General features: G+C 38.9%; 1 protein-coding gene across 1 annotated transcript in view; it reads left to right on the top strand.

Moving 5' to 3' along the window:
• Positions 1-16,053, top strand: part of NYAP2 (neuronal tyrosine-phosphorylated phosphoinositide-3-kinase adaptor 2) — a 136,562-nt gene that overhangs the window by 89,287 nt on the left and 31,222 nt on the right. The window contains exon 4 of the mRNA XM_059822923.1: positions 11,099-11,311. Within this exon, the coding sequence (XP_059678906.1) occupies positions 11,099-11,311 (213 nt within the window). The remainder of the gene's footprint in view (positions 1-11,098; positions 11,312-16,053) is intronic.

Consider the following 16,053-nt stretch of genomic DNA (forward strand, 5'->3'; position numbering starts at 1 on the left):
AGTTCACTAATGGGTGGCATGTCCCCTCCGTTTTTAAGATGAAGGAATGTCTTTGTTACACGCAGTTGTTAAAATAGGAAACACACGTTTTGAGATAATATGCAATGGTTTTGCTAATTGGTACCATGACATTGTCTCCTCTTCTAATTCAGCAATTTAGGCTTATCAGAAAATCAGGTCCTCCTGGGATTGTGATGGTATACAGAAGCATTGAAGAAGACATAATTTCATAAATAATTGCTCAGGTTTTTCTGGAAACAGCTGCTGTTTCTGATTGATTTATATGGATTTATTTATTTCTTCTGTTTATATTACTTGACTGTTTGATAGAATTTCTGGTTAGCAATTGAATCAACATTTCTTTTTATGAAGAAGAAATAAACTTGTAAGGGGTAAAAAAAAAGTAATAGAGATAAAGCTATTCTCTTTTTGTTAGATTTCAAGTGAAAGACGGTTTCAGGTAAAGGACTGAAAAAGACATTTTTTCTTTAAGTTTAATGTACAGGAAGATGTGAGTTGTCTGAAAGTTTTTAAGAATAAAGGAAAAAAAAATGGTTGGACTTGATCTTACAGGTCTTTTCCAACCTCAATGATTCTGTGATTCTGTGAAATTCAGTTACCGGCATCTACTTCACCGTGTTGTAAATAAGCAAAGTAACAAGTGCTGCACTTAAGGATGTGGATAATGATAATAGGTTCTGAGTTTTAAGTGCCATCGATTTTTTTTTTTTTTTTTTTTTTTAATTATTATTTCCCACACACCCCCGACTGAACAGCTCTTTCTAAGCCAGAGAAGTATCTTGACCTTTAGGCCAAATCCTCAGCACTTACAAATCACTGCTGCTTATTTGAAATCAGGAGAGCTACTCCAGTTTACACCATCTCTGCCTCCGGCTTCAAGAAAATAAATTTGTCCTTTGTGACTAGAATAGCTTGTATTCAAAATGGTGTAGTGATACAGCAGGACAGTGAATCGGAGTGTTTATTGTCTCTTTGGCAGGTATATAGAGATAGCACTTAAGACTGTTTGCTTAAACTGAATCACAGGAAAGGAGATCACAGTTTTGCTTAGGAAAAATAACCGAAGTCCCCCAGACCACACCACCACCACCAAGCCAAGGACTCTGAGCTTTAGGAAGGTGAAATACTGTGCAAGTTTCAAAGAGAGCAGAACATAACAGTTTCCCCCAAATTTATCGTGAGCGAAAAAACAGTTTTATAAACAAAAATCTGCTTTTTTTCCCAGAAACTGGAATATCTACATCATAGCCAGAGGAGCTGCTCGAGATCATTGTTAAATGAAAGTCTCTTGCATGCCAGCTTATGATCTGAAGTCTGGTTTCATGATCTCTTGAGCTGCTGTCATTGTATCTTTACAAGAGATGGAGTTTAATTAAATGCCTTAGCTGTACTTAGAGTGACACAGCTCTAGCTGTAGAAGCTATGTGATTTTAAGAGAAGATAGTGGGAGCTTTGAGGGGAATAAAGGAAAGAACAGGGTTTCCTCCCTCAGTCTAAAATCCTCCAGTACTTCTGACTGCTATTTCTCCTCTTGATATTTCTTAAAATGCCTTACCTTACTGATCTCTGTAACAAAGACTGACAATTTATTGGGCTAAGTGGTTTATATATCTATTTTTAAAAAATACACTTTTTCTGGCATGTCTGATTTGGTTCCTGGCAGAGTGAGGTCAATTCTTAAACCCCATCATTAAAGGCCCAATCTAAAGGTCCTTGAAGTATGAGATAAGATACACTTCAGGGGATCCCATTATATATTATGGCGAGAAGGGTCCTCTCCTTGTCTTAGGCTGCTGATCCTTGCAAAACCACTCTGCAAACCAAGGCACTTAGGTATCCAGAATGTAGCAGTGAATAATACAAAGACTAAGGAAAAATAGTGGATGACCACATGATATGCTATGCATTTTTGTCAGTGTATTATCTAATCTATCCATAATATTCTGATAAAAAGTTTTAGACTCTTAACTGAGAAAAGGTGGATATGCTTCTCCTTAAGTTTTCTCTGGACCTTTCAGGAGTCTGTCAGTGACAAGGGAAATCAAAGAGTTAGAAAGAGCTTTATTTGGGTTATACATGTAGCATTGATTCAAATATTGAACCATGAAACTGTAGGGGTGTGCAAACATGCTAGGTATAGATAAGGTGAGAAGTAAAGGAACATTGAGGAAATAATTGTCAGGATAATAATGCCTATTAAAAAATTAGGTTCATTTACATTTGACTTGATGTGAAGGTTCAGGTTACTTCTACTCCTCTGAACAGAATTATCCATCCCTAGTAATTATTTTTTTTGTTAAAACAGTAACATGCAATTAGCGCTTTATCTGGCAGTTAAGAATGAGTATGGAGAACTATTGTTCTTGTAACTACTCGTCTGAAAAAGAGGAGCTGCATGTTTAATTTTGCTGGAGATGGAAATTACTTTATTTTTCTGTGTGACTTAAATTCATAACTCAAAAAGTACCTTCTTCCAGGAAATCTATAGCTATTTTACTGCTCGGGCAAAGTTTGTGTAATTTATATTAAATTTATATATGCTGTAACACGTACAGAGATGCTTGTGCCAGCCGCACTGTGAAAGCAATAATAGTAACATCTTACAAGCACAGGCATCAGCCGGAGCGGTATAAGGCCATCTGTAATTCTACTTATTTTCTCAGGATCTGAAGTCTGCACTGTCATGGCTTAACAGTTGCTTACCTAGCAAGAGTAAAAGCAGTTCACAAAATGAAACCTCTGATTAGAAAGTGGGGAGGGCCTAAGATGATTGACTCTGTTAAAAGGCATAGAAAGACAGAATGACATATGGGTTTCATTCTGTAATCGGGAGAAACCTTGAGCATTAACTTGCAGAGCAAATAGTACCTCGGACTCTGACCCAGCTAGGCTTGGCACAGAGGGTGTATAGAAAAGCCCGTATGCTTGTGCCTGGCTTTGTAAAACTGAGAGCAAAATTCTGGTAGGGCCAGCATTAAGACAACATCAGGATTCCCTTTTACTGGTAACGTGTTGTGGTAGAAGGAGAACTGTACAAATGGGACACTTGTTCTAAGAATGGAAAGCAATTTTTCTCATTCATTAATGGAGACAATAAAGAAAAAAGCATTAATAAAAATGTTTTTCATACAGGTAGGTAAAATACAGACAAAATAGCCAGGAAAGAATTTATTTTCACTCCAACTTTCTAACTGATTTTTTTATGTAAAAATATGAGAGTGAGGGTTTCTGTCCCCAGTTTTCACAACCAGTGTCCATTACTATCTCTGCATTTTTCTGACTAACAGGAGATTCTCATTTACTACTGAATCTGGATGAAGGCATACACTTTAGAAGAAACTGAAGTGGTCAAACAATGGAAAAACCCTTCATTCAAACTGCTGATATAGTTCAAAGCCTGTTTTTCAGCAGAAAACTTGACGAAAAAATGTTGACAAGTTTAATATAGTCAGCACTTCTGTGAAAGACTGATATTTTTGAAGTGAAGCTTTGAAACTTAAGGCCATGAACTTTCTACAAAAATGTTTTTCTTAAAGTGTCTGTATATTTTAGCATTTTTGGCTCACCCTTGCCTTCTGATTTCTTGCCATACTGTGCTAGAACATGTGTGGTGCCCATCAAACCATGGTTTCCTCATCCAAACATGAAGGCTGTATATTTAAGAACCTGAATAACAGAATGAGCGAGCAGTGAAATGAACAGGGTTGGGAAGGAAAGCAATTAAGTAAGAGTAGGCACCATCTTCTCTTCAAATTGAATGCTAGTAACACTTGGGCAACCTTTTACAGTCACTGATTTCCACAGTTTAATTGCATGTTTCATCTGACAGTTTTTTCTTTGATCAGTGTTGAGTTTAGGGTGGGGGTGTCAGTATGTGCTTGCATTGCATATGTGTGTCGCTAAGTAGTCCAAGGCTAGTGTCAGTGATACCAGCAGAGGAAGGCAGGGGAGAGAAGAAAGTTTCACAAGATGGCCACATTCAGACTTTTCAAACTAGTCATCTTCCTTTTCTTCCTGCTTAAATCCTATCTGCTGCAAACAGACATAGACCATGCACGTACCCAGCTGCGGGTATGAAATTTATGTGCACACATTTAGTTGTTTGACTTAAAGGTCAGCCTGACTTATCAGCAGGAGATCTGGGTGCACAAACTATGCAAGAGAAATGTTTGCAGCTTACCGGTATCAACTGTGCTATAGATTCGTATGAATCAGCATAGCTGGCTAGCCCCAAATAATAACTGCTGGAAGCAAAACCCTTGCTCTGTTGAAGTCAATGGCAGAATTCCCTTTGACTTGCTGTACTTAGGTTTTTGCCCAAGAAGGTACTGGGAAACACAGAGGCCTCTGCTGAGGTTCTCCTAAGTGCAAGTCACCAATTCCCAACATCGTCAGCTCTGAAAGGAAGAGAAAAGAAGAATATGCAGTGAATATCAGGGAATAAAGTATTCTGCTTAATTATGTAATTGTGACTGGTCCAAGGCAAATAGCAAACCTATTAATAGGGTGCCAAAGAATGCTGTTTGATTTAATGGTGAGAGTCCCGGGACATTGCTGTTTATTTGCTTTGGTGATACATCTGTACAATACATATCTTCCAGATGTGGCCTTTTCAGTCAAAGGATCAGGCTGTGAGGTGATCTGCAGCAGAATAGGCACACTTGAATGATCAAGCGCAGTACTGGAAGAAATCATTAAGAAATAATGATGGCCCTGTTGGAAACAGGAAATAGTATATTGTCATCACTTCTATAATATATGCCAAAATAGAATAATCTTGGATCAAATTGTTCTCCTTATGTAAGATTGAAAATAGGTTTTCCTGTATTTCAGTCAATCATCGATATACAAGAGGATTTTTCCTCTTACTCTAGGACATCAAACAATGTTAAATGCATGTCTTACCATGCAGACTTTTTAAAACTTCATCTGTTAAGTGACTGATAATACCAGCTGAAGTTTACTGAAACTTAAAGAATTCTATTCTATTCAATTTTTTCAACCAGATTATAACAGTCGTAATTTACATCAAGTATTTTTATTCTAAAGCTTTGGATGATCTTTTGGTATAAATCTGTCCTTTCTTTTGTTAGTCTTCAATTAATTGCAGTGTGGGCTTTTTCTTTTTGCATCTTGTTCTCCTAGCCAGGATCGCCCACTTAGCAGCTTTGGGATAGCCACAAAAAATCAACCAAACGCATTTCTTCAGCAATCCCTCTTTCTCCTCCCTTTGCTGTCTGTAGCAGGCAGGCAGAACTGATCTTTGCAGGTCTGTAGCAGGCAGATGTGATCTCCACTGGATTTCACCGTATAAAACAACACAAAGCAAACCCTGCACTGCTCACAGAAACATGTGCTCAGTGAACACTGAGAAGCATTTCAGCCATGTCTCCTTAAATGTTAGATGGTTTGTGAGATTCAGGCTTTCTATTGATTTTGCATGGAACTAGGTCAGAGCTGCTTTTAACTGAACAAGCTGGCTGCTGCAGCTCTCACTTAACTGTAAAAAAGGGGTATTAAAAATTAATATGCAAAGCAAACTTCTGCTTAATTAGCAAGCAGATGAAGTCAGAATAGACAAACCACCATAGTTAATAAAGATGAGGAAATGGCTTTCACTGACAGTATAATATACTCCTATTTTTTGGGAAAAATGGCTTAAGCACTGAGCATTATCCATGTTTCTTGCATGTAGTATCAATAGCCTAGTGGTTTTCTTTGGGAAAGGTTGGGATAAATTTGCAGCTGTGCTGATCAGACAAACCACCACACATCAAGAAAGCCTTTAAAAGACAGCTCTGATTTTCAAATGTGTAGTAAAGGAAAATAAAAATCCCTGGTGTGCAGAAAGAAGAAACTGTGAGATTCCCATAAGGGCTTAGTATTGCTCTACAACCGATGTCCGTGGAAGTAGTCAATCTGTAGTGGACGGGCACGTGCTGCTGTCATGCTGTCAGTGTTACGCGGGACCCTGGTGGAGCTGTGCCTGGCCTTTCCCCTGGTCGGGACCCTGGGTTAGACATGGCGTTCTGAGCAGGGCTGCTGCCAGCTCCGCAGCTCTGCCCCAGGTATGAGGGTAGGCGCTGAAGCCTGGGTCGTGTCTCTGGTTGCTCTGGTCATCACACGCACATGCTGGCTGCAGTCTAATCCCATGTCTCCACCCCTCCTGATGGCCAGGTGTGCCCTTGGGGATGCTCTGTGGTCCTGCTCCCTCCGCCAGCTCCGTGCTCGCCTTGCAGCCATATGAGGTGAGGTTCGACGTGTCAGGGCTGGAGGAAGTTGGGAGTTCTCATTCACATCTAAACCCCATCCCAAGTGACTTACTTTGCTTTACACCTGTATGCATATGCTGAATTTTAGACCCTGTGAGTAGTACTCTTTACTTCCCACAGTATGTGAGTTCTGCCTAAAGTGATGTATTATTTACTTAGGTTTATAACAAACACACAGAAAAAAGAGTAAATGAATAATGCATGCATGATTAGCTTATACATTTCAGCTGACAGCTGAGAGAGATGGCAGAGAGCAAGCCTCATTTTAAGTTCCTTAAGACAATTGCTTTTCTTTCTTCCCCCAAAAACCCCAAGCTGTAATAAAGGTTCTGCTGTTTATCACTTAGCATTACACTAAGAAGCCACCAGGACCTGAAATTAATTTGGGCTTAAGAGCAGAGTGGCAGACCGGCCACAGAGTATATATTAATTTGAATGATAGCTTTTCAGGTAAGATGTTTTCCTTAGCTGTATTTTTCAGTTTGTTTTGGTCCAAGTTACAGCAGACTAACTCAGTTTGTTTCTCACTTTCTTTAGCATTTACGAGTTTTCCAGTACCACAGCTCACGTGCCAGCCTTGCCTAGTGTGCAGCTATTAGGGGACCTTTCATAGAGGAGAAATTGTATATGTCAATTATTTGTAAAATATGTTCTTTCTAAGAGATTTTAGCCACCATCTTATTCTTGAAATGGAAAAGCCTGAGATTCAGGTGAAATAAATAAGAAAAATGCATATCTTTGAACATTGAAATACAATGACACCTGGAAGTGCTTGAAACATTTGAATGCCTTTATGGCAGTTCAACCAACTGTATCAATAAATATTTAAAGCAGTGAATTATTTCTTGAAATTTACATTTTTATGTACTGTTTTGGCTTACGAATTACTGAACAATAAAGATGCTTTCCATAATAATTTCAGCTTTCAAAATACAGCACTTGACTGTGAAAAGATTTGCCTGTGGCCATAATATGATTGAGTGAGCTCCCAGCATAACAGCGAGTTTCAACATCTCCTAACTCCAAATGAAGATTTTTAACAGCATGAGTTAACTTAGATCCCATCTGTGTTTCTGCGATTCTCAAATAAAATAATAAAAAAAAAAGCTGTGCAGCAGCTACTGTTACCTTTCAGCACAATATATATGTGACTGGTTAGAGTTCATGTTTTCAGTATGGGATCAATGTGGATAAAGTGGCCATTTAAATCCTGCTGTAGCTTTTATAAAGGGTTACTCTGTTTAAAATATACTGGTTTGATTTTCAGTCAATGATAAGGTCACCACCCCATAGGTAACCATAGCTGGCAGCTACACGCATGTTCTGCTTTCTGCCAATGCCTCATGCCTGACTGCAGGAGCAAAAACGTGGAGCAATGAACGTGCTTTTATGAGACGCAGTAATTTGTGCCACTGAGTTTGCTCCGTTTTGCTGCATTTGCAGCGGGGTGTAGTTGACAGTATAAAAACATCCAAGTGACTGGGACAGTCCACAAAAGGTCCCAGTAATGCACTGTGACCTGGGAGGGGAGCGTTCTGCATTTCTGGAGCTGTCACAGGCACATTAGAACTGAGGTACTCTTTTAAGTCGAGCAAGACCTAGCACAGTGATTTTTTTTTTATTGAATTTGAGTATGATTCCTATTGACATTTATTAAGGAAGATGAAATTATTATAAAATCCTCCCCAAAATATTTGAGCAAAAGTGAGGCATAAGTTTTTTAGTTTTTTTTTTATTTTTTATGTATTTGCAAGTGAGCAGGAAAATAATATTACAGAAAACTATATAAAACACTGACATGTTGTTTTTCTGACTGTGTATCAATGTTACTGATAGCAATCACCAAATAATGATTCAGGCTCTGTGATGGGTTGCATGACATTATAATCTGATTCAATTTGCTTTTCTTTTTTAGGATATATTACTTTTCAGATAAACTGAGAACTGAAAATCCCCAAGAAGGGATAGTGGAATGTAAATTAACAAAGTCTAGACAGCCAGCTGAAAACTGATTTTCTACACCTTATAAAGAAGTAGACTACAAGCCAAACCTTTATTTAGTCTGAATATTTCCGTAGTTTCCAGCTTTTTGCAGAGAACTGCTGTGCTTTGATTCAGCTGATAATAAAACTAAGAATGCACAAATCATTTTTATCAGGCAACAAGTACAAATGCTTCTCTATTAAGTAAACTGAAGTGGATAAATCCTTAGCTCCGCACTCAACCAGAGTGTTTCCACTACAACTAAGGGCTGACTGCATGACCGTGTGAAATTTCAAGGGGTGGTGTTCAAGTAGTGTCAATGACGCACACACAGAGAAGGTTTTCACTAAGGTAATCACAGCATTTCTAGTAGCAGCTGGATGACATAGTTAGTTAAATCTATTGAATGATGCATTAAGTTGGTGGGGCACTTGCGGGGCCAGATTCTGACTTTTTTAAAGCGTATTCTATTATTTTGGGTTTCTCTTCATTTTACTGGAAAGGAAGAGCTGCAATCTAGACAGCATCCTGTATTGGTGGGAAAGAGGATTGTGTGCCTTGCCAAAGAATTTTCAAACTTTGTTTGTGTCTTTTCTTTTCCCAGATAAGTAGTATCTTGAAGAAGTGAATGTTAAAAATTCAGATATGATTGCATGTATCTGTTATGTGAAAAAGTACATCATTATTTTTGATAGATCAATGCTCGGAAAAAATATAAGAGCATTTTTGTTGATAACTGAAACAGTTCAAATCTAGTTACACTTTGGGCTCTACATGTCTTTGCACGGCTCTTTGTATTAGCAAGTCTCTCTACGCAGTCACAGACAGCTGTGTTACAGACATTTCGTAGCAAAGGTCTCTGAAAGGTAGATGTCATGTTATATTGATACAGACTGTTAGTCAACCTTGTACCCTGCTGCGGTTACCAACTAGGAAAACCAAAGTGTTTGGATTTTCATTACAGTGTCTTTTTGCATACATTAAAGTGACCTGAAAGTTCAAGGAAGAGGTTTGATTTTTGAAGGTCTTTGTCACATAAAATGTCACCGAATTCTATTTACGAGACTTGCCAAACTGGGGTTGTTTAATCGTTTTCTCATGGAGTGTTACTACTGTGAGTAATTAAAAAAAAAATTCTTGAAGGTTGTGGTATGATATCCTTAACATTAATTTTTACTATTGGCTGATAGTAATTCATGAAATACAGTAATGATTACATATTGCACTGCATATCCAGTTAGGTATTTTTACATGTTTCCTATATGACGTTTCATTGAGAAAACTTCAGGCTGACTGTGTTGTTGCTCATCAAGTTCATCTGCAGACTGGAATGTCAAAGAACTCAAAACAACATGAGATTTTGTTACTGTTGTGCATAGATGGGGTCTCTACCATCCCATATAGATAGCTAATATTGCATCTCCCACTGTTTGCTGTAGCAAGGGTAAACAGTGTGTGAGTTTTTGAGCCACAGACAAATTGAAGTGGTTTGAATGTGATTCTTTTTCTGGGACTGCATCATCTGAGTGGCAATTCCTGTTGGATAGCTATGGGGGTAATTGGGAGAGGAATTGGCTGCTGAGACAAATTTTGCTGTTGCATCTCTGGCAGTCCTGCACAGCCAGGCCACTGCCGTTCCGTGTGGGTCCCCTGGGGACTTGCTGTCATCTCCTGCCTGCAAATGGCTCCTGGCATTTTCCCTTTGCTTGGCTCTCCCAAATCTTGTAAAGTTCCTTGTAGCCACAAAAAGGTTTTGAGATAGCGCTCAAGGGAAGATTGTCCATCTCTATCAAATGTGAATTCCAAGACTATAGATATATACAGAAATTAAGGTACGTCAGGGGTTTGATTTATAAAACTGAATGACTAAAACTGAAAGTATCATGTAAGGATGTCTTTGGGCTTAAATATGAGGTATAAAATTCCAAACTCAGAGGGATTTTTTTTTTTTTTTTTTAAAAGGAGACCAACAGTTCAGCAAGCTTTGAATAACTGACTAGCACAGTAATTGTTACAACTAAAAGCAATCTAACGTTTCTTTTATATCTAGTTTTTCATGTGAATTTTTCACAGCTACAGGTGGAAAAGATCATGAATGAATTGTTTCTCTGTGCATTGCTCAACCTGCAAGAAAAGAAATTAGGGTCTCAAAGAAAGAACAGAAAATGACCAGCCATGAAGAAAGCAGACATCACTGCTTCACTTGAGAAATCATTCAATTGTTTTTTGAATTTCGCCTCCTTATATTGACTCATGGTTTTGCAAGCAGAAAGTAATTTTCTGACTCCAAGGATTTTCCAACCAAGTGAAATTTTATTCCCTAGGGTATAGTGCTGGGCACACCCAAAATATTAACATTGGACAGTTTTGTGGATTATGTGCTTTTTATTAGAGCTTATGAGAAGTACAGATATGTTGCTTGCACAATAGTGCCTTAGGAGAGAGCTTCCTTAGAAAGTACATGAAGAAGAACTTGTTCCCAATGAAATAGCTGAAAAGAATTCAAGTATTTCCATAAACTGTTAATAAAAGCATAATTTGGTAGGATACCATTTTCAAAAATATTTTCCTGGCGTATAAAAGTTGTAACAGAAAAGTTACATTTTATCCATCTGCTGCATTGTGTATGATTTCAATAATTTAAAAGCGTATTGAAACCTACATAAACTATAGGGTTTAGGCCTAGATGGTAAAATAGTGGTATAAATTGTCCTTAAGAGATTTATGATTGGTATCTATGGAATATTGAGCAAAAGATTGTTATATGATATGGGCAATTAGCAGACACTCTATAACAAAATGTGCGCTTCTGTATTTTGTAGAACCACTAGATGAGCTGAAGATCAGAAGTCACAGCACTGAACCACTACCAAAGCTGGAAAACAAAGAGAGGGGAGGCCATCACGGGACAGCTTCCTCCAGGGAGCCAGGGAAAGCTCAGGAATGGGATGGAACGCCAGGCCCGCCTGTGGTGTCCAGCAGGCTGGGGAGATCCTCTGTCAGTCCAACCATGTTGGCTGGAAGCAACAGCTCAGGTACGTCAAGCAGCAGAGTGGGGAAGATCTCATGAATCAACTTGTGACCTGAAGGTTCTCTAAAGATACACAGATGTAGGTAAGCATCTGGATTCTTTAGACTTCCAAATATCTTTGAGAATCTGCCCTGCCCATTGATTGCTGCACTAATAAGCATTGTGCTGTCAGCTTGTGCTCTGTGCAGGAACAGGATTGGGATGGTGGCAGGTAATATAAGCATGTAAACACACTGTTCATCTATTTTAAAAGAAGTAAGGAATTCCATTTGACATTGAAAATGGACACTATGGCAAAGACACCCCCAGGATGGCACCACAGAAAGACGTTCATAAAGTCAGATAGCACATACAGTAACAAAAACACACTGTGCAGAAACAAGGCTGTCTTATTGATATGCACGGTAAGTGGACACAGGCAGCCTTTGCTTTATGCTTGTACATAAACTTCTAGAAAAGTGACTATGGATTTCAGAAGTCTCAAATTCCTACCTATCCATTTTATTAATCAAATTTTATATATATAAAAAATAGTGAATTGCCATAAACCATGAAAAAAAATGCAGCCTTGTTTATAAATTGAGAAAGACAAAAAGAACTGATACATGAATGGACATCTATAGACAGATATATATAGCTCTGGCATAAGCTCTGCATAGTTACTTTTTGAGATTGGACAGTTCTCTTAAAAGAATAACTTCATTGTTTATTGGTTGGATTGTGAAAAATACCCACTTTAAAAACAGTTAGCATATACAGTACTGGAGCCTCATGGTCAATGTTCAGTAAGCGTAAGACCATGAATGAGCTACTCAAAGAAGAAATTATTCCAGCCCGAGAGATCCGCTGGGCAGTCAGTGGCAGAGATGTCTTTACAGTGCTGAGCTAGCAGAGATACTCGCCCCTCACCCAGGGCATCGCTTCCCTCTGTGATAATGGGACTCGCATTTTCCCTGCATTGTTGGAAATGACACCTGAAACTTGCTATGTAACTTGAATAGGCTTTGCTGATGTGACATATCATTTGCAGCAATTGTGTAGTCCAGCGTTTCTTGCTACAGACCTCCCAAATAGTCCTTTCTGGGGCAGCAAAAGTGACTTTTCTGCAAATCTCATTACTCTAGCACAGGTTATTTGGGTGTTAATGCCTTTTGCTTACTTGTCTATTCTCACGAAGCATCCTGGTAGGTAGGAATTTTCCAGATTAGCTCGTAGCTTTGTTTAAATTTCTGTTCCCAGTGTATTAGAGCATCATCTGTGCTAATGCAGGTAAAAGGGTGGGTTTAAAGGTACCACATCGAAGTATCGGGACATCTGATAATTATAGACCAAAGGTGTGTACCAGCCTTTTCAGTTCTGAGAGATGACAGTACAGAGCAGAATGGAAGATAAATGAAAATTAAAGAGTAAGTTCTTAGCAAAATATAGCACTTCTGTTCAACCTTCCTGCATCAGTTTTATTTTAAAGAGTTGGTTGATCTCCAAAAGCAGACAAAACATGTTGGCTTCAGTCTTCATTTGGCTTCAGCAAACTGTAATAGTTGTTGAATCATGCCTTGATTTAGTTAACTGTGACTTTGTCTTACATAGCTAGGACTGTCAAAGAAAAATTATGGAAATATTTTATTGGCTGAATTTTGACTCCTTTTTTATGATTAAAATCTGAGAGCTGATTATGATTTTTCTTTCCCACAGTTTTTATGACATTTCATTTGATGAATATTGCCTCTCATCTGCCATGAATATTTTTTCCCCTGTGTCTCTAGCTGTTGCCTGAGCAACATGTTTTACCTTTAAGTGGTGGGGCATTGCATTCAAAATGCTGTACACAGTTCTCCTCGATGAACTGTAACAGTTAATTCTTTGCAATTAAATTAGAACTGTAACATAATGCAAGAGACATTTAATACATCTGTATGGATACAGATGCTTTCTGGAGTCAAGGAGATAAAGTAATTCTGTGATAGGAATTTAGAACTTAGATTTACCAGAGGACCAAATAAAATCAGGGCAGTCCGCAGTACAGTTATTGTTGCTGTTGCTCTTTTTCCAACACCACAGATAAGAGAAAAAAGGCTACTTTTTCTGTGCAGACATGTCCTTGAAACACCACAGTTTGCTGCCTACCTCCTAGTTCACACTGGTACAGGCATTTATTAGGGCAGTGTTGGAATAATTTAAAGAAAATGGGATTTAAATGCTCTGCTGTAAAACAGAAAGGATGTGAAAGGACTTCTCATGTGTGTTCAACAGGCAGCTCTGCTGAGGCACAGATTAACTAGGAACTGGAGTGGTCTGAGAGAGTACCTGAGTGAGAGCACTGATCTTTTTTTGTGGATTCTCCCCATCTCTGCACCTGCTAGTAAGATCAGAGATGAAATGAGCCATCTCCAAACAGAATCTTGAGCTTTCTGGTCATTTTGTTCAAATGAGCCTGGCCTGTCAGGTGCACATGGGTATCACTGTCTCTAATGCCTGATTGTTCTCTCATCTGTCACATAATTTGTCAAGGGCACTTATGTTTCTTGGCATCCTATTGTTTCTTATGGAAAGCAGTGTAAGTGGTTTGGGGGCATGCTGGCATTTAGGAAAGTCAGTGCAATTGTAGTGAAGAGCCAAACGAGATCTGTGAAACAGAAGGCTGTGATAACTTCACTCCAGGAGCTCTGAAGAGTATTTTCTGGAATGTTGCAGCTTTTTTCCTAGCTGCAACCATGAAGCGTTTTGCATTGCCACCTGCTGCTAGAGACAGGCACTGCGTTGCCTTTTAAATCTCATATACTCTACTCTGTTGTTGTGTCCTGCTTTTGAATCACCATCAACTTGTCACTCAGCCAGCCGATTAGTATTCTAGCTGAAAATATTGTAGATAATCAGGAAGGGAGTAAATGCCCACCTTTCATTGGAATTACTGTCTAGCATTGTGGATTTACAAAAGTAATGAAGAGTTAAGTTCAAGCTCTTTGGGAATGGAGCAATGCCTGCAAAGCCCAAGGTGCAAGATGCATTCATTAGTACAAGAAGGGAGTAGCGACAAAGTACCAATTCATGCTAGCTAGGGCTGCTTCATTCAAAGACAACTGAGTACTCCCACCAACCCCTCAATTTTCTCCTCACAGGCAATATCAGAGTATCATTGTGCTACTAAATCCTCAAGGATTCTCCAAGTGAAGGCAACTTAACGCTGGAGGTATATGTTACCGGGCAGCCTGCCCAACAAGGTCCAGCCCAGGATGTGATGCTTCCACACCTTGCCTACACTTGTCATCCATGTTCTCCACACAAAGCTCTCCCCTAGCAGCACCTGTCACCTAAAGTAAAACGGGTAGTACTGGGAGTTGTATACTAAGGGCATCAAGCCAGTGCACCATGAGCCAGGTGTGTGATCTCCAGGGTGTAGGATCACACAGTCACAGAGCCTGAGTGTAGAAGTGCACACTGCTTTCTGCAGCAGTGGCATTGCAGCTATTTGGAACAATGCATAATTGTCCTTTTGATCCAGAGCCCCAAGCTTGACAGTAGCCCATGCCAGACGCTTCAAAGAAAAATAGAAAAAAATTTTAAGGAAAAAACACTGCCAGTAGGACATGACTATTCCTTACCTTATCGGCTCAGTCATTGACATAGACCTGAGACATGAGAGTTCAGAACAAATCTTAATTTAAAACATAACCCATCTAATACAGACATGTTTTTCCTCATTACCTGACTTGGTTTTGAGACCTGCTAAGCATTTGACCTATGGATATCTAGTAACACTGAGTTCCACAGGTTCAGTGCTGCCTTTGTGAAAACAGTTCAGTTTGACATGATGCTATGCTATTTCAGTACTAAGTGGCTTCCGCAGGTGAAGTCCTAAATACTTTTTTTTAAGTGACAGAATACTATATAGTTTATTCCACCTTAAGGTTTCATAATTTCAAGTTATGTTTCAGCTTACTCATCTCTTTTTAGGACACCAACATGGCCAGGCCAGTATGATGACAATAGGTGTGATTCATTTTTCCAACATGCATGTTTTCATTTTCTTCTTTTTTGCATGTGATTACTCTCAGCCTGTCACATCACATTGTTTAATTCAAAATGTGCTTCTTGGCAGCTGTAGCAAATAAGCATTATTTCTCTTCTCATGTGCAAAGAAGAGACTGTGACAGGATAAGAAGCTTCTCCAATGTAAGTGACAGCCAGAGTATTTTTTTGAATTAAGATTAGGATAGGCAGAATGAAGGCTTTCTTGGATGAATAAAAGAACTCTTCCTGTTAAGATCCAAAAATAAAAATCATGCAGAGCTGTTGTATTTCTGGAGAATATAGAAAACCATAGCACATTGGTATAAAACGGATCGAAAATATTTCCATGAAATCTTGTTGCATTTCAGCACTCTGTTTTATTGAGGAAAATCCTCACCCCATGCCCCAAATGCAACCAGCCAAGCCTCTATGTCTTTAGTTACAGTGACAGCATTGCTACTTTTGGAAAACAGGTCATTTATATGAGTGCTTAAATACATAATTAAATACACAATTTTAAGGCAATCCTATTTGTGATTGGAAAGCCTACATTTCTGTGTTGGATAGTCTCTCCTAAAATTCTCATCCTTAATGCTGTCCTTTGGGGCTGTCCGCTTGCTTATGTCCTTGTGTAATCCTACTGGCATTGTCAGGACTCAGCTTAAACCTGAGAGTCCAGTAATGCTGGTCCCATTGCAGCTGACTACGTGTGTGGGTTTACTTCATGCCGAGGTG

This window comes from Gavia stellata, chromosome 11, assembly GCF_030936135.1.
Source record: "Gavia stellata isolate bGavSte3 chromosome 11, bGavSte3.hap2, whole genome shotgun sequence".
Classification (NCBI taxonomy): Eukaryota; Metazoa; Chordata; class Aves; order Gaviiformes; family Gaviidae; genus Gavia; species Gavia stellata.